General features: G+C 33.8%; 2 protein-coding genes and 1 pseudogene across 2 annotated transcripts; 1 reads left to right on the top strand and 2 right to left on the bottom strand.

The window, feature by feature from the left end:
- Positions 1-8252: 8252 nt before the first annotated feature.
- On the bottom strand, positions 8253-8998 carry LOC106795347 (uncharacterized). Its single transcript, XM_026124737.2, has 3 exons — positions 8789-8998; positions 8596-8691; positions 8253-8517 (listed from the first exon to the last, which is right to left on the bottom strand). The coding sequence occupies exons 1-3, from the start codon at positions 8873-8875 to the stop codon at positions 8422-8424; spliced, it is 279 nt and encodes a 92-aa protein (XP_025980522.2). The 5' UTR covers positions 8876-8998; the 3' UTR covers positions 8253-8421.
- On the bottom strand, positions 8906-11732 carry LOC121172647 (uncharacterized). The gene is made up of 8 exons (XM_041007252.1): positions 11491-11732; positions 11082-11391; positions 10776-10994; positions 10419-10682; positions 9705-10340; positions 9379-9617; positions 9234-9296; positions 8906-8909 (listed from the first exon to the last, which is right to left on the bottom strand). The coding sequence occupies exons 2-8, from the start codon at positions 11385-11387 to the stop codon at positions 8906-8908; spliced, it is 1731 nt and encodes a 576-aa protein (XP_040863186.1). The 5' UTR covers positions 11388-11391; positions 11491-11732.
- A 6339-nt stretch (positions 11733-18071) lies between these two features.
- LOC100819314 (uncharacterized) overlaps positions 18072-25170 on the top strand; it is a 9203-nt pseudogene continuing 2104 nt past the window's right edge.

Raw genomic sequence — 25170 nt, 5'->3', positions numbered from 1 at the left:
CATTTTACTCTAATTTTTAAAATTTAAGGATTTCATTCCAACAATTTGACACATTTTAACTCAAACTTATAAAAAAAAAAAATTTTATCCTTCGTCAATTTACTCTTAATATAGTTACATTTTTTACCTCCAAATTTTTAATTTCTTTCATAAATTTAATCCATAATTTTTTTAGTAAATTTTATCTCAAAATTTTTTGTTTATTCATAAAATTTAAAAATAAAATAAGTCAAATTATTTTGTTGGGTGTAAAATTCACCAAATTAAAAATTAAAAAATTAAGATAAAAAAATATAATTAAATCATTATAAAAATATTTTTATATAAGAGTGAGAGGTACAATTTAGACCATAAAATAATATATAAACAATCAAGACTAAAGGCTTTTTAGAGTTATATAACCACTTACAGAAGTTATACGACTTTTTAGAAAACATATGTTACTTGTTTATTTTAATCTTGACTATTAATGATAAGTTTAGTAATCAATTTTCATTTCCCTCATTTTCACATTAAAAAAAATACTCACTGGATACATTTCGTGTGTATCATAAAAAGGGTTTATCACTAGACTAGTCTGTTTGTCATGAAAAAGATATTTTCTCACTAGATACACATTCTATGTGTATAGTAACAAATAAAATAAAATAAAAAGTTTTCTCATTAGATACCTTCAATGTTTGGGTGCGTATGTTGTATATATTTACTCCTAGACCAAGTCTTAGACACTTATTCTTCTTTATAAGTTTTAAGTATGGTTAACTATTATTCTTGGATATTGATTAAGAAATTAAAAAAATATATTTATTATCAAAATTATTAAATTATAAACACTACAATTTTTCCTAATTTTTATGAAATGCAAAATTTAGAATTCCAATTATTAAATCATGTGATGTTATCTTGGTAATTGTATATGTCAAATTTTAGATATATAATCATAGAGGCAACATTTATTTATATTTTGAATTTTTTTCACATTCAAATTAAATAAAGCTAATCGGTAGAGTATCAAATAATTTTTAAATTTTATTACTTGATATACTTTATCAAACCTCTCAAACTAATAGTTAAACTAATAAAATTCAATATTTATAAAAAATTATTAAGTGACGTAAGTTAAATAAAAATTACTAATGAAAAGTGAATTACGTTAAAATAATATAGACCAAAAAAGATTTTACGAAATATCATTTGAAGAAAATCCTTATTCTAACTTATTTTGTTTAAGTCTTAATGAAACTTGTACTAAATGTTCAGTTTTTCTTTTTCTTTTTCAGGCTGAAAAGTTCAGGTCACTGAAGTTTGCAGTGGGCTTGTTTTTCGGTCTAGGCACTAGGGCCGTAATCCATCATCAACGTTCGAGAGCACCAACTTAATATGGGAGTTGCTATTGGCCCAACCCCTATGCTGTTAACCTCTGTCATGGGGTGACACCTTTTTTCTCTCAAAAATACCCTTTTCACGTAAACATAATTCCTTTGTATAGTTGTACAATGTAATCATGTTTTCGTTATTTACGAAAAGAAGGCAAAAAAAAGTAAAGAAAACAAGATTCAATTGTACAATTGTACATTGGAATCGTGTTTATGTTACTTTATGAAGGGGTGTGAAAAAAAAGATGAAAATACGATTCCATTATACAATTGTACAACGGTATCATACAACGGAATTGTGTTTTCACTGCTTTTTTTTTCCTCCCAAACATAGTAAAACGGAACTACACTTCCATTGAATACTTTCTTTATACAAACCTTCTTTTTCTTCCTCTTTTCTAATCAGTTTATTCTTTCAATCACCCAAACCACCACTGCACCATACCACGCACTGTCATCACCACCATCCCAGCAACAACATCACGTTGCCATCACCACTATCCCAACAACATCACCACACCATACCAACAACATCATTATGTGAAACACCATCCCAACAATCAATAATTAAAAAAAATAGAAGAACAAGAATGAAAAGAGAGGAAAAGTGGAGGGTTTGATGTAGGTCAGCGCGAAGCCAATCTTGACTGGTGCAATGCATATCTTGATTGGCACACGATTTGTGGGAGAGTTCTGGTCTCTTAGTGGTTAGCTCAATGGACAACGGTGGAGTTGTTTGGGGGCACAAGGAAGGTGAAGGGGAAGAGGGAGGGGCATGGTTTGAACTGAGAGGTAAGGAGATATTTTCTCGAGTTTGTAGGGGCCATTAACAAATGGGATTGGGGCCAATAATAACTCCCACTTAATATTTGTGCTAAAGCCCATACAAATTTGACTGATGACCCAACTAAAGAATTAAAAGAGACAAAAACTCACTTACTCAAAAGAAGTGAACCACTTGACTATACACTTTTGCTTAGGCGAGTTTCAAACCGAAAGTAATTGTATCAATCTTGGACTTTGGACCATATTATTGTATCATAATGTAGAAATCTAAAAATGAAGGAAAAAAAAAGGACATTACTATTGTCACTATCAAAATTGTTATTAGTGCTACCAAGTCTTAGCAAATGATCATTTTATCCTTCTAAGTTTCCTTACACCCTTAATCATTTTCTCTTCCTTTCTTACTTTTCCATCATGACACCCTCACCATTTCCCTTCCTCTCTCGCACTATTTTCTCCCCTTCAATTTTTAATTGTAATCAAATTAATTATGATACAAGTTAATATCATAAATTGACTTGATTATTGTTAATAAATGTAAGTCATATAATAATTAATTCAGTTATGTTTAAAAATGGTCATTTATATCACAAATAATTTTATTGCTTTAAAAAAGGTAACTTGCAATTAAAATTAATTAAAAGGGGTTGTAAAAAAATAAAAATATGATTTTGTTGTGTATTTTTTATGAAAAACATAACGACATTATATTTTTGTTGTATATCTTTTTTACACTCCCTTTTACACAATTTGAAACATGACTATGTTGTGTTGTGTAGGGGTTAAAAAATACATGTAGCGAAATTATGATTGTGTTGTATATAATACACAATGGAAGTATGTTTTTTTGGAAAAGATAATTTTGAAAAAAAAATTCCATGGGTAGTTTAAATAGTATTGTGGTAGTGAGAATACTAGCTCCCATGAAAAAAAATAGTATCATACCATAAGATAACGTTTTCCTCAATGAGTAAGAATTGTTTCCCATTTCATTTTTATTTTGAAAATAAGCTTACCAAATAATTATTTTGGAATTTTAAAAAGGTATACTGATAAACCTTTTTTTGAAAATAGTCATTATTTCATAATGATCAAATTGAACCAATTTAAAGATAAAGGATCAAATTAAATCTAAAAAACAAAAAGAATTCAATTTATTTTAACCTTTTTTAATTTTATATATCTTAATTATAAAATTCTATTTTTTTTATAATTAGTGATGTAATAGATATTGTTAACCACTATCTTAGCCAACACATCAGTTATCATATCAATATGTTAATGTTTCAATAACCACATCAACCACCAATGTAACATTAGAGAATCTATTAAACATTTAATTGAAGACTGACAAAGGGATTTGATTGTACAAACTAACGTACTTCAATGCTTAGAAGATCCTCGTTGTGTAAAAGGTATGAAGGAGGGTCATTATATGCAAATTTACCCTTGCTTTTCGATTCAAATCCATGACTAACGGATCACCAAAGTAAACTTTACCATTGTGAAAGGATCCAATCAACCCAATTCCAACTTGAGAGGCCAAATGTGTAAGAAACCTTCTTTTAGTCAAATATGTAATTAAACCTAATGTAACTATAAATTGTATACAAAAGACAAGATAGCCTTATGGGTGATGATGACATAGGTTGTAATAGTGACAATAATGATGATCAAGGTGACAATAACAAAAATAATAACAATGATAATGATAATTATAATAATAGTAGTAAAAATAATTAGGAGATGAATTAAGCCAAATAAGGGTTGACTTTGAAAAGCCTAAACTTAGCCTAGTTTCTAATTACAAAAGCCTTACATAGACTTGACTTGGTTTCTAGTTAATTACAAAGTCTGAGCATAAACTTTTCACCTAATACGGGCCATTAATTGTTTAATGTTTGACTTAATCTGTTTCATAGTCATCTAATGTCTAGAAGCCTACTTAGCATGTTTTATAATAAGAGTTATAAACAAGACAGGAGGCATAGATGTTAAGTGATCAGTCTCGTATTTGCATCCCTTTCACAGTATAAATCCAGTAGAGGGCTTATACTCCTCCAAACTTTACGCATTGAGAAAATGAAAATTAACAAATAACTAACTAGAAATATCTCAAAAGGTAGTGGTGCTGCTCAAAAGTCACAACAGTTTCTAACTATTAACCAGTGCCTACCATTATGGAAGAAAGTCTTGTGTTATGCCATTTAAAAGGACTCAGTAGTGGGGGCAAACTTAGTTGTTCTTATTCATCCACTTCTTCCCATAAGGAGTTCGGACAACAAGGGGTGGGAAACGTATAAAAAGAGATACAACCCCCTTTACACGCTTCATACTATAAAGGAACAAGATATACACTTTTTTTTTTCATCTTCTCCTATTTCCCACACAAATAAGTCACAAATTTGAATACACGTCAAATTTTAATTCTTGAAAACTTTGCTATGTATGCATATTACTCATCACTATCAAGACAAGCCAGCATATCTCCAAACATTAATGGTCCACATTTCTTAAATTACAACTATTTATATCGGAAAATATGATAGTCCCTAATCCCATTTAAAGCAAGGAACACTCATATGCAGTCTACTGGCTAGCCTAGGAACATAATTTTACTTTCAACTATTATATGAATATGTTTCCCACCTTACATGGTATTAAGCAACACTTTCTCTGTTATGCCAATATTTTTTCTGTGTCCTTATTATTTCCCCAAAAGCAAATGAAAAAGGCTGAAAGGGAATAAGGGACTCTAAGAGTGTGAAAGGCATGCCGCTAGCTACTCCATATGGCTATAATCATCCTCTACAAGAGAAAGACTTCTTTGGCTTACTTCAGATCAAGTGGGAGGTATTCAAATTTCAAGGTCCCACTGACTAACCTATCGGGTGGAAATGTGGAATGAAAAATTATGATGAAGGATTTTGCCTAATTCTGTTCGACTCTAGTATTGGACATGAACTTCATGGTTTGAATCATTTTTAATACATCTACTTTTATTGGTGAGCCAAAAGGAACTAATAATCGGAGCACTGCTTTGCAACAAAACTTTATTGTTCCTTTGTGTTGAGAAAACCAAGGAAAATTAAACACTTGGAAGATCTTTACCAATAAATCACGAACAATAATATAAGTGAATTTAATATCACACTTTAACTCAAAATCAGATTTTAGATTTATGTGTCTTTCTCACTTATATGTTACTTAATTTGTCCATTTTTAACTAATGTGAGATTTCATTTTACCAACCTAGCCCTATTCATTAACAGTACTTTGTTAATAACAATATTGTTTACTTTCTTTTGATCCATCATGTCATATACTATATGCCTGATTTCAACATTTGAATTAATGTTCATCTTGGGCTAGCTACATGCTAGACTATAATCAAATTGTTTGTGCCTTGCTTACCTAGTGTTCTCACTAGGCTTCCAGCCCTGGCATATAAAAGTTGTTGACAAACTCATTGCAAGGTTTTGCAATGTGATTCGTTGCCTCAACCAATTTGCTAGTGACCGTTTAATTAGTGGGTTCTCTATATTGGTACCCCCAATGTATCCTACAATTTAGCCAACTTTGAGAAAACACTAATCATGATTTTCTTATATGTTCCTTGGTAAACTTCCCTTACTTGGGAAGGATGCCTTATAAGGTATTGCTTTCATCGATTATTGACTAATCACCGCTGGCATATTTCTATATCATATTACGTGGCCATATCATTTTGTCATGGTATAATATGCTTCAAGATTAAACATTAATGATTGTAGTTTAACCTTTGTTAACACAAATTTAAAGTGGCAATGATGGCTCAAAAGCTTGAAGGGATTATCATTGATCGATGCCTTTAGTTAAAACAAGTTATAGAAAGCTAAATAGAGCCAGAAAATAAAGTTGATCAATTAGATTCTGTCTTATTAATAAGTTTTACTTTATTCAACTTTACATATGTTGGCATCACTCTTATTTTATGAGAAATGATAGTATAGTACACCAGTCTTATTTTATTCAAACAGGAATGCTCTGCTTATTGACCTTTATCCCACGTTTTTGGCACTATATCAGTAGAGTGCTATACAATGCCACAAAAAAGATAACTTATTAATTTCAATACTAGCATTTCACATCAGCTGCACGGTTTGCTTAATTGCTTCTTCATTTCATTGCTAGAATAACCTATCAGCTTGTTGGTGGGCCATCTTTTTGTCTTATATGATATTTTCTGTTTTCTATGATGGGTGGGTTTGGATTCTACTGCTGCACTGTCTTTGGATTAATGCTATGTACTCGTATCGTAGTTGTCTTCACTTTGACCTCAGTTTTTTTTTAGAGCGTGTTTACATGCATTACCGTTTTTGAATTGCGGCAGCATCAAGTCCGGTGCACTTCTACCACAGAAGTAAGAAAAAGCATGCTTTTGGAAATGGAGGTTGAATTTGTCGAAACAACAATCCAAACACACACTTAATCTGTTAATAGAATGACAAATGGCTATATGTTTCTCTACCTCTTTAAATGTGCTGCAAATTGTATTTGAATATTCAATCAGGTAGACCTTATGCTTATTTCAAGTATTTTTATTATTAATGAAATCTTTATCTTATAAAAAAAAGCACTGCTATTAAGTACATTATTTAATGAAACTTGTACTCATTTTGTCTTATTTAGACATTGAGTAACAACTCAACTCATCATAGGTTCAAATAATAAGTATTCACCATTTAATTAAAACATCATAATATATATCTAGCTAGTTTGTGATAAATATCATTTAATAATCTAAAAAATAATTTAATAATATCAATTCACAAAAAAAAAAACACAATATTATGAATGAAGTGGAAATAATTCTAGCTAGCTTACACAATGAAAAGGAAAAGTAGACAAGTGGCTTTGCTAGACTTTTCAGACGCATGATGGGCCCTTAACTAAGATGAGGGCAACGAGGTGATGTGCATATAACATTAGGAAGGGGGTTCCCTTGTCCCCTGAGACAGTTCCGCTTCGTCTAGAATGAAGGGCCTGTTTAGAGACTTGGAATATATATAAAAAATAATATTAGTGCAGTAAATATTAAATAGGTGAAGAATGGTATGACATAGAAATTATGGGCATCTCCAGCATATAAGATTGCCTCTTTTTACCAACAAATGGTGATGTATTTAAGATCTATTTGTTTCATTTTACGTGCTATTTTTATTTAATCTTGATTATTTGTAATTTTATAATTGAAAGAAATTTCATTTTTGTTTAATTTTGAAAATAAATAATTTCATTAACTGAAAATATTAGGATATTTAGAATATCTGTATGTACAGACAATCATTAGGAAGAAAACGAAAACATGATACATTTGATGCGCCTGATCTTGCATAAACAAAGAGTTGGCACTACTAGAAAATAAGGTTTTAACATCGGTTATTTAAGACTTTCAACATCGGTTATTAATTGATGTTGAAAGTACCGATGTGGAAAGTAGTATCATTAACATCGGTTTTTCAAAACCGATGTTAACTAATAAATACAACATCGGTTATTTAAATAAGCGATGTTATATGATACGAATTATGAAAAAAAAAAATTATAAATCTATAAATTAACATCGGTTTTTTAAAAAACTGATGTTGTAAGTGACATTTAACATCGGTTTTTTAAAAAACTGATGTTGTAATATGATACGAATTATGAAAAAAAAAAATTATAAATCTATAAATTAACATCGGTTTTTTAAAAAACTGATGTTGTAAGTGACATTTAACATCGGTTTTTTAAAAAACTGATGTTGTAAGTGACATTTAACATCGGTTTTTTAAATAGGCGATGTTATATGATATGAATTATGAAGAAAAAAAAGTTATAAATCTATAAATCAACATCGATTTTTAAAAAACTGATGTTGTTAGTGACATGTAACATCGGTTTTTAAAATAACCGATGTTAAATGTCACTTACAACATCAAAAAAACTGATGTTGTAGGTGACATTTCACATCGGTTTTTAAAAAAACCGATGTTGTTTTAGAAATTTATTTTTAACATGATGTCTGTTTTTTCAATAAATCCCAAAAATAACCTGCAAATTTTAAAATCAGACCACACAACATATAATTTTCATTCTGTTTTGAAACAGTTTTTACCAGAAAATTCAATAAGAAATTTACTAATTACTATGAATTTAAAACATATTTAATGTTGAGACATGAATTGTAAATTAAGTAAGTAAATATAAACTACAATTACAAGATTGTCTAAACATCCTAAGTTTCATTTTTCACTTTCAAATAGTACTTTGCCCACTGGTTGCGAAGTGCCTTCAATCTTTCTGGTTCCAATGGTCTAGGATCAGTGAAATACTGCATGATATAATAAAACATAAGTTAATAATATATTAGCAATCATAATAATATGAAATTTGGTGAATTAAAAATTACCATTTCCCAATTATTCTGGAAATTTCCTAAGATTATAGTTGACATCCAATGCATGACGTAATACCCACACTCAGTGCTTCCTTTTTGTCTATTACACTAAATACATTATGAAATTTAGATATGCAACGTTCAGTACAAATTAGTCTACACAATACTAAAATATAAGTGAAAACATATTGTTTAAATAACTTACTTTAACAACAATCCACCTAGCAGGAGTCTTGGATTTACTTTGTTGAGTATCGTCAAGTCCTTTCAAAGCACTATTGAATACAAACATAGATTCTTATTGTACATTTAAAATTTTGATTTACCTGACTAATGCTAATGCAAATATATTAAAAAACAACACTGACCTATTAATTATGCCTTTGAGGTAGTTGTCTGGCTTATTATGCAACGAACAAAACCAAATGACAACATTTTCCTTAGGCAAAATGACGACCATTTGCCAATGTGCACTGCAGTGGAGACCAATATATGTTATTATACTATTATACATTATTTAAATTCATTTGTTGAGTTTAAGTTACCCATTCAAGTAGGCTCCTAGGTACACATCTCGTTTTGAATTTTGCATCCAGTTCTTAATGTAATTTTCTGATTCAAATTGTGATTGGCCAGATCTCTGGATAGACTGTGGCTCGAGGAATCCATACACATCGATATTCCCAGCTCGCATACTTGTCTCAGTCATATGCCTATTATTGTTAACACAAAGTAAATTATGCATGAAGGTAAAACAATAAATTAGGTAACTAACAATAATCTAAATTGACTTACAGAATCCACAACTGTATAACAGATATGCTGAGACATTGACCACCATGTGCAATTTCAGACAGATCTTCATGCTTTATGTACAAGGGAAAGTTTTCATTAAATAGGCCAAACAAGGTAGCATCCCACATAACCTGCAATGGCTTCAGAAAAAGCTGTGGAATGGTCAATGTCATTAGATATAGCGGATCATCGACCTCATCATCCGGCCTATCTGCAGGTTTCGCGGGTCTCACAGCTCCCTGTTTATCCAACATAATTAATTGACATAATTTAATCACAGTAAACATTTTAATTGGAAAAATAAGCATTTAATGACACTAAAATACCTGTTCTGATAAACGCTTGACTAGATGTGTCGGCCAAGCAAGGAATGTGTTAAGAGTCTGTCCCACGACCTTAACCTCTTTAGTGGGTACAGGAATGGGAGCATCTACATCTCTAATCTCCTCAACACTAACCTTAACTTGATCATGCAGCAAAGGAATGTTGTGAATTGTTGTAGATCCCTCATAAACTCTTCCCAGGGCAACCAGGCGAGAAGGATATTCTTCAATATACAACCCACATTTGTATGAGTCACCGGTGTCTAGATCGTTCCCTGAGGGATCAACACAACTCTCCTTTGTGCTGACACGAGCAGCTGAAGGACCAACATCAGGTTCAGGAGGCAGTGCGAGTCCCTGTGATTGCATTTGGCTGAGGGATAACATTAGCCGTCGAGTGACTTTTTCTGTGATTGAATCCTCTAGTTGGTCCTTGATTTGTTGCGTCAACTGTTGCAGGTATTCGGGAGCAATGGAGGAGGTCCTTGAAGCTGATCCAAAGTATTGTTTGATGGTTATACCGGCTCCTACAGCACGCACACGACCAGGGTGTTCTGGTCGCCCAATGGCAGCAGTCAGTATATCATGACGTCCATGGGTAACAAAGGAACCCTGTGAGGCCTGCTCCTCAAGCGCATCCTGTGAAGAACACATTTATTCTATACTTAATCACACAATAAAAAAAATAATTACAATTATGAATTGAAAGTGACTTACAATCTTGTCAGCAATTTCCTTTGCTGCTTCAGATGTCATGTCACCAGTTTTCTTGGTGCGGGCTAGCTTCCACTTCACGTGTCGTTTGATGGGAGATGGAGGATCAATGACGGTGTCAGTGCTTCCGGATTGAGTTGCTTCCTCTAGTTTTTTCTTTCTCTTCTCATCCATCAACTTTTTTTCTAAATATTCATAACCCCCACGAGACATCACGTGAGGGGCAGTGTTTTGTTTTTGGACAGCTTGTGCTTTTTTTCGAACATTCTGTAAAAATGAAACATTAATGAAACTCATGATTACAATGTATTATAATAAGTTCATTTAAAGTTAAAAAAATGAAAATCCCAAATTAGTTACCTCCCATGAAGGGTCTCTACGGCTCTGGCAAAATTGGGTCCATTTCTCCTTGCTAATGCCGTACATTTTGCATACAGTGTCATCAACACTATCCTTGTCAGCTGCAAGTGCCCATTTCGACGTCAAATCAGACTTAAACTGTCTCCACCGCTCCCCCACAGTCTGAAGTATTTTCTTTTTTGTCCTTAAATCAGATGCTTCAGGGATATCAAATTCAGCCTAACAAAGAGTAAATTAGGTTTTATTAATACTAAATTCAAATATTTGGCTAACAAACAATATGGAACATGAAATAATACATGATACCTGAATATCCTCCCATATCAAATCCTTCTGAGTAATAGGGACATGCTTCCAATTTTCGTATGTGACATCCACCTTATCACGAGCAACGATCCCTAAATATGTTCTAAATTTCTTGCTGTGGGGACCGTCTGCTTTGCTAGTAACAGGATCCACATAGACAAGGGGTCTCTCTGCCCCAACTGGTCTAGTCGCCAATAATCTTAGGCGTGAGGCCTTTCTAGTCCGCTTCAATGGTGGTGACGACGAATGCGATGTTACACCAGTAGAAGGAGGAGGAGGCGGAGGAGAGTTTGACTGTGTAGCCATTTGGCTGTGAAAAAAAAAACATTAATTCAATATGTTATAAAAAATAAATGCGTATGAATGTAATTAAATGAATTGAAATTAAGTACAAAATAAAAAAAATTACATTAGACGATGTTAATTAATTCTCCTTCATCGTGATCATTACGATTAGCATGAACATCGTCAGTTTCTTCTCCGATGACATTAGGTGACAATTGTGTGGACAAAGGACTAACATAAGTATCAATGTATGAATAATCATCTTCAACATTGACACCTATTGTTTTTCCATGTAAAACCACTGACCACCTTTGATCACAAGGGTCTTCGACATAAAATACTTGTTTCGCCAATTGGAGTAAAGTATTGCCAACTCAAGGTCGAAATATTATAAAAACTTAGATTGGATATAGTGTTTTCTTTTAGTTGAGTTTTTTTTTTTTTGTCTTAATTTTCTAATTTATCAGGAAAGAGAAATCTTAATTTATAATTCAACCAAGAGATAAGTAAAGATAGTTGAGTTTAAAATTAGTCAAAGTGTGTTTTATGCTGTAACTATAGTGTACTGACTTACATTAATTAATTATATTTATCTTTTAGTTAATGCCGAATGTGTTGGACTCGTTATGATAATGTTTGTTTTCAGGGGTGAATTGTCATGATTGATGTTTTTTATTTTCTTCTTCTTTAGTTTAATTAGATCTTTGAGAGGAAACGACTTGCAAGAGTTAGTATGATGTTCTTTTACGTAATTATAATTTATAAACAAAAAGAATTATATTATATTAATGATATTTTTTCATCAATAAATGTTAATTTGTTAAAATGATAATTTTGGTTCTCTCTTAATCATTCAACTTATTTAATATTTTTTATATAAAAGAAAAATACTATGATGATTAAAACATTATGAACAAAAATTATTATTTTCTAAATTAGAATAACATTATCTACAAATTGATCCATTAAATGTAGTCGTCTTCATGAACGGCTTTTGGTATATATGCACTGCGTTGTGCACTTATGCGTGCAGCACACAAAGTATGGATTGCATGATTGACTGGAAATGGAAGATTGAACTCAAAAGGATATGTTCGGTACCGAAATTAGTTTAAAAGATGGATCTTCATCCGCTACTTCTTCACTCAGTCCTTCATCAAACCTACATGCACGTGTCTACGGTTCTCTTTGTATTTTCTTAAGATCAGATATGGTCTGCTTCTGAACGGATTCTTGGGGAATCCAAATCCTGGGCTACGCCTAACATACAAATATATAATTAAGGTAATAGATAAAAAGGCAAGGGAGTAAAATTTCGAATTGATAATGATGATGATTTTTTTTTTATTTGGTATCACCATAATTAGGGTCTTAGTGATATCTCAAAGTATTTTCACAAATTTTGATCCTTTGATCGGTTATGAAATTAATCTTCAATTGAGACTTAATCATTCTTAAAACTCTTCATCATTTTTTAAGATAATTATTTTTTGAATCATGTTAATTGATGTAGAGTATCAATTTGTTTGGTTGATAACTAATGTCTACCAAAAAAACTTAACGGATCATCTTTAGTTAAGTTTTTTTTCTAATCTTATATATTTTCATTCACAAAGTTTAAACTTAAGAGCTTATACATAAGGAGGTTGAATTCAATTTAACTTGAATCAACAACTTATTGGTCAATAAAGATGATTATTAATATTAAATTATTTTTATTGTACAAATACATTATATGACAAATAAATGACATTATCAATTTATAACATGAATTTATAAAAACAACGTTTAAAAAATAAACAAATTAAATCAGAAGAAGCAAGAATAAATATGTAACAACCGTTGAAAAATGACGTTGAAAACAAAAACAAAAGTAAAGTTATTAAAAGTTATGGTTCAATGTGTTTGAAAGAAACATATTAATAACTCCTTTTTTGAAAAAATGCACATCATTTTAATCAATTTAAAAAATACATTATGTTTGTGACATCAGATAAAAGTTAACACATTTGTAATAATTTTGTGAGAAAAATAAGTTTTATATAAAATGCATGAATTAAATTAGATAATATAAAACTTAAAAATTAAAAACAAGATTTCACACGAATATAGGAATTAAAAATATATTTTTCCTATTAATTATTATTATTATACCTTATCCTCTAAATCAGCCAAATTTATATTAAGAAATACAATTATTATTCTCATTCATATATTTGTGAAAACTTTAGGAAAGGAATTCACCCATTATGTTTCAGCTTCAACTTTCAACTTGTCACAAGTACGATTATTAATGGAGTTGTTTAATTATGATATTCTAGAAGACAAGTTTTGTTGTATTTTCTTCTTGTTCTTTTATTAGGCGACAATGAATTGTTAAAAATACAGACCCACACGGCCACACAAAATTTAAATGGGATCAATTCTATTTTCGCTCATATATAATTATTTTATAATGGATAATTTTATTCTTGCAATATTTTTCAATTAAAAGAGAGATAAGAGAATAGAGAGAAATATAGAATTATATTATATCAATAGTGTGATAGAAATAGAAAAAGAGAAAAGGAAGTTATAAAAAAAGTGTTGAAAATTTTTATACAAGAATAATATTAGTTTTTTATAATTAGAGGGAAAATTATGAAAAAATAAATAAATGAGATCAGAGAGAGAGATAAGGAAGAAAAAATATAAGAGGGAAATAACTCATCAAAATAGAAAGTTTTCTAATGAATCCAATTAATAAATGTTTTAGGATCCTGGTTAAAGAATTAATAAATAAAAAATTATTAAATGATGGTATTAGTAAAAAAAATCTATAAATATTTTTCAATTTTCATTCTTTAAATAGTATCTTAACCATACTTATTAACATTTATCTCTCTCGCGCGATGAAATGTGATTATTACTAGCTAGTTAATTTGTGGCTTCTCCACTAACTGTTATTAGTTATTTAAGTAAAGTTGCAAAAAGAGAAAAAGAAAAATGCACGCACATATAGAGAACTCAAGTATTGTAGGACTTTCGTATGAAATATGAATAATATATATTTTGTACTTTATTTGAATATGAAGTTAAAAACCCACACAATTTCACAAAAGCTCAACCGAGTTGTCGGCATTTTCCTGGTAAACCATACTATTTCACGTAAACAAAGTCTATAAATGCAAAGCAAAAAAAAAACAAGGAGCTTCATCTTGTGCCTAGACAGAAATAGCTATCTACGAAGCAACGCAGTTTTATTTAATGCTGGATCTAAAACAATTTTTGCCTTCACGTTCATCTTTCTTTAATTTTACTTTCCTACTCATCTTTCAGTTCTCATTCAACTACGAAAAATAACCTTGTTCAGGATACTGACAAGAGACCACGTAGTAGCATGTACCACTAATATAACAGGATTTCCTTATTGTAAAATATATCTTACTATTAGTATCAATTTATATAATATTTATCCTAATAATTTGTTTTTTGTTTAAAAAGATTATATTATCGGAGACCAATACGATACCAAATCATAATGACAACTTTTAGTGATATAAAATTATACAATGTGCATTATCTTTTTCTGTAAAAAAATATTTTCTAAAGAAAAGCTTAACATTTATATTTGCGTGTTAAATATAGTTTCGTGTCATTATTGAATGTTTTAATTCAAATTTCAATCCACACACACAACCAGATCAAGGTGAAAGAGGAAGAGAAGATCATTTGACTTTGACACCGCCCTCACCCCAAGTTATATATAACCTAATTAAGTGAAAAGAAAATATAATAAAACAAAAGAAAGTGAAAAAATAATACATACGATATCCGATGTGATAAAAATGAAAAGACGAATATAAAGAAGTATATATATATATATATATATATATATATATATATATATATATATATATATATATATATATATATATATATATATATATATATATATATAATATAACTTGTACTAAATATTATATCATACAACAAATTTTAATTTTAATTGAACAATTTTATCTCAAAATTCATCATTGAATTGAAAAATTCTTTATATAAATCATATCTTCAATTATATATATATATATATATATATATATATATATAATTCAAAATTATTTGATAATCCATCATATATATATATACACCAATTTTTTTAGCAACCATATTATTTGGTGTAATAATATTTATTATTTTTATCGTGACTAATTTTTGTTAAGATCCCTTAACTAATTAATTATCTTTAGTAAAAAAAAATCTCAATCACATTTTTTATTTATTGCTTTTAAAATATAAAAAATATAAATATTTAATTATCATTTTATCGTTGTTTATTTTTCACAAAAAAGTAATGAAGATAATATATAATTATAATTGAATGATGGTTAATAATATTTACATTCACTCTATACTAGATGATTAATTATGTAAATGTTCATGTATGTTATACCTGTACAGTTTTTAGAGAAAGAGGGAGTTTAATTTATATGTGTTGTCATTATAATAAATTTTATATCATCAATCTATAAGAAACTATCCTTTGCAATTTGCAATTGAATTACAGTATAAAAATATGTTCATATACTATAATCCTAATATTAATGTTATTTTTACGATAAATTCGTTCTATTTTTATTTTTTGTAAAAAACATTAGGTCTGAATTAGATTATTAGTATTAATTAAACTGAGAAATATCTATGTTAGTAAAATACAAATTACCAATAGAAAATATTATTAGAAAGAAAGTATTATATATATATATATATATATTCACAAGAATTATTATCCTCCGCTAAAATAAGCTTGCAAAGGATAAACTACTCCTATTGGATCACGTGTTAACCTAGCTAACATGTTTCACATCCAGCTGGCTGGTCCCATATTATGATATTTCAGCATGAAAACCCAAAATTCAGATTTGAATTTTATTTTGGAAGTGTTTTAATGACATTTGTTACGAAAATGCATAATGAGAAATAATAATTTAAAATAAGTATTTCTATTTTTTTTATCAAAAATATAATGTAATATTATAAAAAGTGTGTAATTAAGTTGTTATAGAAGTATGGTATAAATATTTTCCCACTATTTACTGTAAACAACTTGTACACTTTTTCCTTCCATTCCTTTCTTTCAATTAAAACACCATCGAATTCTGACTCTTAATTATACTTTGTTTCGACGCAAAAGAATTAAAAATATATATATATATCAATAGAGAAACTGAAGAAAGGTTTAATATTTTTTTTTGCTTATTTATATTTATATTAATTTGCTGTGATTATTAATTTTCACCGATCCGTAAATTCACCAAGTTTTGAACTACTCCACTTGATTAAAAAAAAAGTAACTATAATTCCTTACATATTTTTGTGTTATTTTCCAACAAAAATAGAATTCTATATCAGTAACTTATACTAACTTTTGACACAAACTTTTATAATACAGATTATCGATATAAAATTTTAATTTTAAATGAAAAGTAATACTAAAAAGATCAAATCAACTGCCTCTAACTTTGTTTTATTTTTCTTTAATGGTATGGCTGTCTCCCTTTAATTGCATTATCACAGTTTTTTTTTTCTCTGTCGAATTTTCATTTTGCACCACCTAAAAAACGGGTGGAATTTTTATCTTAGTTTTTGTCTGGATATTTTCTTGAATTAATGGTGTTTGTTTGTATTGACCGATCTACAAGGAGACAAGGGATATAGTCATATAAAATTTGTCTCATCCCATTATTTGATACTAGGGTCCCATAAGCCCTTCCGAAGTGACTACAACTGCATCCCTTTTTGTTTTAAAGTTAAACTCTCCATTCTATCTTCTTTCTTTTAAAAGCGGCAACCTCTCTAAGGGTATGGAACTTGAAATGAATTAATGCCTATTTTATTTTACTTTCAAATTACAAATTTCTCCGCATAATGCTATTTCATATTCACTTAAAATTGTGTATATCTTCTTTTTGGGTCACCATAGCATTAGAATAAAATATTTTTTAATTTTATTGATAACTAATTTTTATTAAATAATTTGACTAATCACTTTTAATAGAATTTTTTTTCAATCATACTGTAGGCTTAAAGAGGACGAGCCCTGGTGCAGCAGTAAAGTTGTGTCTTGGTGACTTGTTGGTCATTGGTTTGAATCCGGAAACTGCCTTTTTGCATATACAAGGGTAAGGCTGCGTACAACATCTCTCCCCCACATAGCGAAGAGTCTCTGGGCAATGGGGTACGAAGTTTTATACTGTAGGCTTGAACTTGACACTTTATTGAATAAGATCGAATTTTATTTTACTCCTGTTGATATATATATATATATTCTCAATTCCTCCTTCTTTTTTCTTGTTTTATTGCCAGATTTTTCCTAACATGACAAATAAATGAAAGTTGTAAGCTTCGGCACGATACATACGATCAGTTAAACTCTTACATCATAAAGAACCAGCTAATATAATCTCTTTAACAAAAATCCAATCCATATGTAAAAAGGGACATAATCAAAAAGTTGTGTATGGTAAAAGTATAATAACAAAACTATAAAAAAAGAATCATAAATGTTTTGATGTAGAAGACGAAAACGAAAGTGATACAATGGATATATATCCGATTCCACCCTCTACTCTTTGTGTGTATTGACTCCATGGTCCCTACCCTTAAGCCAACACAACCTGACAAGTGCCTCTATATATGCATACCACTTTCTCATTCGTTCCACCTCACTTCCATTAACAATCACCACCTTCTCCTCCTCTCCAAAACAATCCCCGTATACTCTTAATTTTTTTTCTTTTCACTCTATCATAAATATTCTTGAGTTGTTATTATTCTCTTTTCACAACACAAATCATCATCAACATGCCTGAGGCTCCTAGAGACTCCACCAAAGACTATGTTCTTGAAGAGAAGAACAAGAAGATTCTGGACTTCATAGAGGACGTGACCAACAACGCAGATGAAGTCCAGAATAAGGTTCTCTCTGAAATTCTGTCCCGCAATGCAAACGTTGAGTACTTGCGGCGACACGGTGTCAACGGCCAAACCGTCGACCGTGACACCTTCAAGAGGCTTCTCCCTGTCATTACCTACGAGGACATCCAACCAGACATCAACCGCATCGCCAATGGTGACAAATCTCCCATCCTTACCACAAAACCTATCACAGAGTTTCTCACCAGGTGCATGCCCATAATTTCAAAGACAAAAACTCTTTCCTTTGTTCTTTGGTTTTGCTCTCTCCTCTACTAGTTACATGATCTCTGAACTTCGCGTCATACATAATTGAGTTTTTCATTTTATGAGAAAAAGTTAATAAAACTTAATTATATGTTAAGTAAAAATTGATCAAAATGAAGATGGTCTAAAATTATGTAATAATTTTCCTTCTAATCCTTCTCTAGAAAAGATATTTTTTTTTCGAATTTTGCTTCCTTAAGATGTTAAAATAAAAAAGTAAGTAATCTTTATCTTTAATAATAAAAATCAAGACAATCTATTTCAATTGGTTGAGTTGATTGAATATTATATATGACTTGTTTATATATGACTTATTGTAAACTTCTTAGATATATATTTTCATTTTCTATAGATAAAAAAACCGTTAATAAAAAATTAAGAGTATAGTATACATAGTTAATTTTTTTTATTCATCAATATTTGATATTACTTATTTTATCCTCTAAAATGAGCTATGATAAAAAGGTCATGTACAAGTTTTATTTTCGGTATTTTTTTTTCTTGAGTTGGTTATTTCATTTGGTCATGCTAACTAAACTAGTGGAATGTTTTATTCATTTATTGAATTTTGTAGCTCTGGCACATCAGGGGGTGAGAGAAAGTTGATGCCAACAATTGAGGAGGAGCTAGGGAGGAGGTGTATATTATACAGCCTCTTGATGCCAATAATGAGCCAATTTGTCCCCGACCTAGAAAAGGGCAAAGGAATGTACCTAATGTTCATAAAATGCGAGTCCAAAACCCCCGGAGGCATAGTGGCTCGCCCAGTCCTCACAAGCTATTACAAAAGCCCTTACTTTAGGGACAGACCCTATGATCCATACACAAAGTACACAAGCCCAAATGAGACCGTCCTATGCCCAGATTCCTACCAAAGCATGTACTCCCAGCTCCTATGTGGTCTTTGCCAACACAAAGAGGTTCAAGAGTAGGTGCCATATTTGCCTCTGGCTTCATCCGTGCCATTAGGTTCCTTGAAAAACATTGGACCCTTTTATGCAATGACATCAAAACAGGAACCATCAACAACTCAATCACTGATTCATCAGTGAGAGAGGCTGTGATGAGGATCCTCAAGGCTGATCCTAAGCTTGCGGATTTTATCCACAATGAGTGTAGCAAAGGGTCATGGCAGGGGATTATTACTAGGCTTTGGCCCAATACAAAGTATGTGGACGTTATTGTGACGGGGACTATGGCACAATATATACCCACTTTGGATTACTATAGCAATGACCTCCCACTTGTGTGCACCATGTATGCTTCTAGTGAGTGTTATTTTGGGGTCAACCTCAACCCTCTTTGCAAACCTAGCCAAGTGTCTTACACCCTTATCCCCACCATGTGCTACTATGAATTCTTACCGGTTAATCGAAGCAACAATGAGCTTGCTGTTTCAAGACCTTCACCAACTTCTCTCAATCAGGCACAACATGAAGAATTGGTGGAGCTTGTTGATGTCAAGCTTGGCCAAGAATATGAGCTTGTTGTTACAACTCATGCTGGTGAGTTTTATTTCCTTTTAGAATTTAAATTATATGAACTATCATAGTAAAACATTTTTTTACACAAACATCTTATAAGATTTGATTATTTTATTAGATATTCATATTCATCAGTTTAATTGCATTTTTTGTATTTTTATTTTTAAAAGTTTTGAGATTTTTTCTTTTCATTTTTATTTTCATGAATTCAATTCTTAATTATTATCTAAGTTGTGCAATTTTTGTTTGAGTTAATTTAACATCTTATATTTAACAAAAATATTTACGTAACATTATAGTGTTACATCAATGTATTTGTTATATATTTGAATGTTAAGTTAATAGAAAGACCAAAATTACATAATTAAAATATTTAAAAAGTAAGATTCTTTTTTTTTGTAAAATTAAGAAAACACGAGGACGTACTATAAGTGTAATTAAACTTATTTATTAATATAATATGATGATAAGGTGAATTCTTGTAAGATATTTGTATAAAAATATTTTACATCGATATCCCTCCAGCTTTTTGAAGAAATAAATTTTATGATATGATATTCTTTTAACTTTGGTAAATACTAAATATATATCATATGATTTTAAATGGACCCAAATTGAAACTTCCATTTACTAACGACCATGAGTGTGAAATCATTTCAGGACTTTATAGGTACAGAGTGGGAGATATACTAAGGGTATCAGGATTCAAGAACAAGGCCCCTCAATTCAGCTTTGTTTGTAGAAAGAATGTTGCCCTGAGCATAGATTCTGACAAAACTGATGAGGTTGAGCTTCAGAACGCAATGAAAAATGCAGTGACACACTTGGAGCCATTTGATGCACACGTGAGTGAGTACACAAGCTATGCAGACACCACCACAATCCCGGGTCACTATGTGTTGTACTGGGAGCTCAACCTCAAAGGGTCAACCCCTATCCCACCTTGTGTGTACGAGGTAATGCATCAACATGATTCTGTAATCTTAAATTAATATCTTATATACTTATATCATGTCTTCTAGTTAATCTTGTAATTTGAATACAGATCTTATTTAATTGTTTTAGAATATGTTTGGTTTGTAGCCCCAAAATTACTTTTGGGGGCAAAAGTAATTTTGTTAGCGGATCAAGATCCTTACCTTTGCGTTTATTTTATTTATCTGTTGGATTTATATAGGAACATGTGTTCTAAGATTTCCAACAGCAAACCAAATATGCAAATAGTTTACTATCTTATCTCTCATCATCTTATCTCTTATATATCTAGGATTGTTGCTTAACCGTTGAGGAGTCGCTCAACAGCGTGTATCGCCAAGGGCGTGTGTCAGATAAATCAATAGGGGCCCTTGAGATCAAGATTGTGGAACAAGGCACCTTTGACAAACTCATGGACTGATAGAAGCAGAGGATGCTCAACTCCTTGTTTCGAGGACAAGGTACCTCCTGAGATAAGAATTGGGATAAATTTCTCTGTGTATTTCATTGATATCAGCAACCTTCTTATATACAACTCTGTAATAACAGCTTTTCTAACAAACTCTAACAACTTTATCAATATTCCAATTTACTAATTATTATTATTATAAATGGTTGCAACAGATTCGTTGGTGCTTTTGGTGTTGAGCTTGGATATTGGCGCGCGAATGCTTCCCACTTCAGACTTCATAATCCTGAAGGTAATTTGGTTGCTTGGTTGCTCGTTTGGGCCTTTCTGATATGTTGGGTTCTGCTGTGGGGTTGGGTTCTGCGGGGTTGGGTTCTGCGGGGTTGGGTTCTGCTGTGGGGTCTATTATAAAGTCTGGTGTATTGCTAACAATACCCCCCTCCTCAAAAACCACCTTGTCCTCAAGGTGGTAGGTGTTACGAAGCTCCTGCCATGGCTCCCATGATGTGTCCTCAGGAGGTTGGCCTAACCACTGGGTGAGCACGTAACGGGTTGGGGGAGACGTAGAATGGTCAGTTTTGGTTGCGAGGAAGGATAAGGGCTGAGGGACGGGCTTATGGTCAATAACTTGTAGGGGCCAGTTATCGGGTGAAGGGGGAAGCGGTCCATGGTGAGGACGGAGGAGGGAGCAATGGAAGACAGGGTGGATGCGGGCGGCTGCGGGAAGACGAAGGTGATAGGCAACTTGTCCCACGCGAGCAATGATTTGAAAAGGCCCAAAATAGCGCTTGGAAAGCTTGGGGTTCATAGTGATATGCATGGAACGTTGCCGGAATGGGCGTAACCTCACGTATACCCATTGGCCAGGCTCGAAAGTAATGTCCTGGCGTTTAGAATCAGCGTGGACCTTCATAGAAGCCTGTGCCTTGAGGAGACGGCGCTGGAGAGTGTCATGGAGTTCCTGTCGAGAAGTCAACAAGGAGTCAACGGCCTCGTTGTTAGATGTTCCGGCAAGGTACTGTGGGAGGGACGGCGGCGGTTTCCCGTAAATTACTTCAAAGGGGGTGTAACCGGACCCGGAGTGTAAGGAGGTGTTGTAGGACCACTCGGCCAAGGGAAGGAAACGGAACCACTGAGAGGGTTGAGAGTGGACGAAGGCACGCAAGTACTGTTCCAAGATGCGGTTCATTACCTCGGTCTGTCCATCGGACTGAGGATGATAGGCCGTACTCATGCGCAGCCGTGTACCGCTTAGCCGGAAAAGTTCCCGCCAGAAGGAGCTGATGAAGACGGGGTCGCGGTCAGAAACGATGCTCCGGGGAAAGCCGTGGAGCTTGCAGACCATATCGAGGAATAGAGAGGCAACCTTAAAGGCGGAGTAGTGGGTTGGGAGGGCTCCGAAATGAACACCCTTGGAGTAACGGTCGACGACGACGAGCACAACCGTGAAGCCGTGAGATGGTGGTAAATGGGTAATAAAATCCATTGAAACGTCTTCCCAAACCCCACTCGGAATTGGCAGGGGTTGTAAGAGGCCGGCAGGACGACGGGTGCTAGGTTTGGTCTGCTGGCAGGTATGACATTCCCGAACAAAGCGCGTGACATCCTTGCGGATGGTGTCCCAGTGGAAGCTCGACTGAAGTCTATGGAGGGTCTTGGCAACCCCCAAATGACCTCCCAAGGGGGTAGCGTGAAATTCGAGCAGAAGGTTGGGGATGAAGGGGTTGGTGGGATCCAACCATATACGGCCCTTGAAGAAGAGAAGCCCGTTATGAAGGTGAAAATCAGGAAAGGCAGTAGGTTGGGCCTTGACTTTATCGAACTGGGCCATGAACGTAGGGCTGTCATGTAGAGTCCGGCGGAGATCATCAATGAAGACAAAATTGGGGACCGAGAGAAGGAGGAGCTGGCCGGAATTATCACAATTGGTCCTCGAAAGAGCATCTGCAACAAGGTTGGAGGGACCAGGTTTGTATTGAATTGAGTAATCGAAGCCGAGAAGCTTGGACAAATAGTAATGTTGCTCAGGAGTTTGGATCACCTGAGACATGAGTTCTCTAAGACTCTTGTGATCTGTTAAAATGGTGAACGAATGGCCAAGCAGGTACTGCCGCCATTTGCGGACTGCCGTGACAATCGCATGGAGCTCCCTGACATATGTTGAGGCATGTAAAAGGCGAGGTCCGAACTGCTTGCTGAAGAAGGCAATGGGATGGCCTGATTGCATCAGAACGGCGCCCATGGCGGTGCCGGACGCGTCTGTTTCTACGACAAAGGGAACCGTAAAATCGGGCAGGGCCAAGACAGGGGCCTGGGTCATAACAGTTTTCAAGTGGTCAAAGGCGGCCTGAGAGGTTGGGGACCAAGCAAAGGCATCTTTGCACAGGAGTGCAGTGAGAGGAGCCGCAATCGCCGCATAGTTCTTGATGAATTTGCGGTAGAACCCGGTGAGACCGAGAAAGGCCCGGAGGTCCTTAGCCGATGTTGGAGATGGCCAGTTCACGATAGCCTGGAGCTTGGATGGTTCAGGTTCGACTCCCTTAGCGGAGACGAGGTGCCCGAGGTACTCCAATTGGCGCTGGGCAATCAAGCATTTGGTGCGCTTAAGGAAGAATTGTTGTTGCAACAATGCCTGAAAGACAAGCTCGAGGTGGTGGAGATGAGATGATAATGAGTCGCTGTAGACCAAAATATCATCAAAGAAGACTGTGGCAAAACGGCGCAGGAAGGGGGCGAGCAGGGTGTTCATCGCGGCCTGGAAGGTGGAAGGCGCGTTGCACAAGCCGAAGGGCATGACGCGGTACTCGTAGTGCCCGTGATGCGTTCGGAATGCAGTCTTCTCAATGTCTGGTTCGTGCATGAGGATTTGATGAAATCCCTGACGAAGGTCGAGCTTGGAAAACCAGGAAGCATGGCCAAGCTCGTCAAGTAATTCGTCAATGGTCGGGATCGGAAAACGATCGCGAATGGTGACGGAATTCAGGGCGCGATAATCCACGCACATGCGCCAGGATGCATCCTTCTTCTTGACCAGAAGGACGGGGGAGGAGTACGGGCTTGTGCTTGGGCGGATAAGGCCCGCCGTGAGGAGCTCCGAGACCTGCCGCTCAATCTCAGCCTTCTGAAAGTGAGGGTAGCGGTAGGGGCGGACGTTCACCGGGGCAGTGGATGGAAAGAGGTTGATACGGTGGGTCACTTGGCGGGGAGGGGGAAGAAGGGAAGGTGGGTCGAAGAGAGGCTGGAATTTGGACAGTAAAGCTTCAATGGCAGGGATGGGGGATGACGGGGTCGAAGGCGGGTCGGGTGGGTTTACGGGTAAAAGGCAGAGGTGATAGAGAGCTGAGGTGGAGCCGGTTTGAAGTAAGCGTTTGAATTGAGGGGCAGAAATGGTCTCAGGCCCAATAGCAGCGTCAGCATGAAGTGTGGTGGGGAGGCCCAGATGAGTGAAGTGCATAATAAAGGAGGTGTAATCAGTAGTGACGGGCCCAAGTTGCTTGAGCCACTCAATACCTAAAACCGCGTCTGCGCCGCTAATGGGAAGAAGATGAAAGGTGACGGTGAAAGGGTGGTCTTGGAGGGTGAGAGGGACGTCGGGGCAGAGCTGAGTGCAGTCCAAAACAGAGCCGTTGCCGACCAAGACATGTAAAGGGGTAGTGGTTTGGGTGGGAAGATGAAGGAAATGGGCAAGGCGAGGCTGGAGGAAATTGTGGGTACT

The sequence above is a fragment of the Glycine max genome, chromosome 12, assembly GCF_000004515.6.
Source record: "Glycine max cultivar Williams 82 chromosome 12, Glycine_max_v4.0, whole genome shotgun sequence".
In the NCBI taxonomy this organism is placed as follows: Eukaryota; Viridiplantae; Streptophyta; class Magnoliopsida; order Fabales; family Fabaceae; genus Glycine; species Glycine max.
Note: the sequence above shows the minus strand (reverse complement) of the source record. Positions and strands in the feature narration are given on the sequence as shown.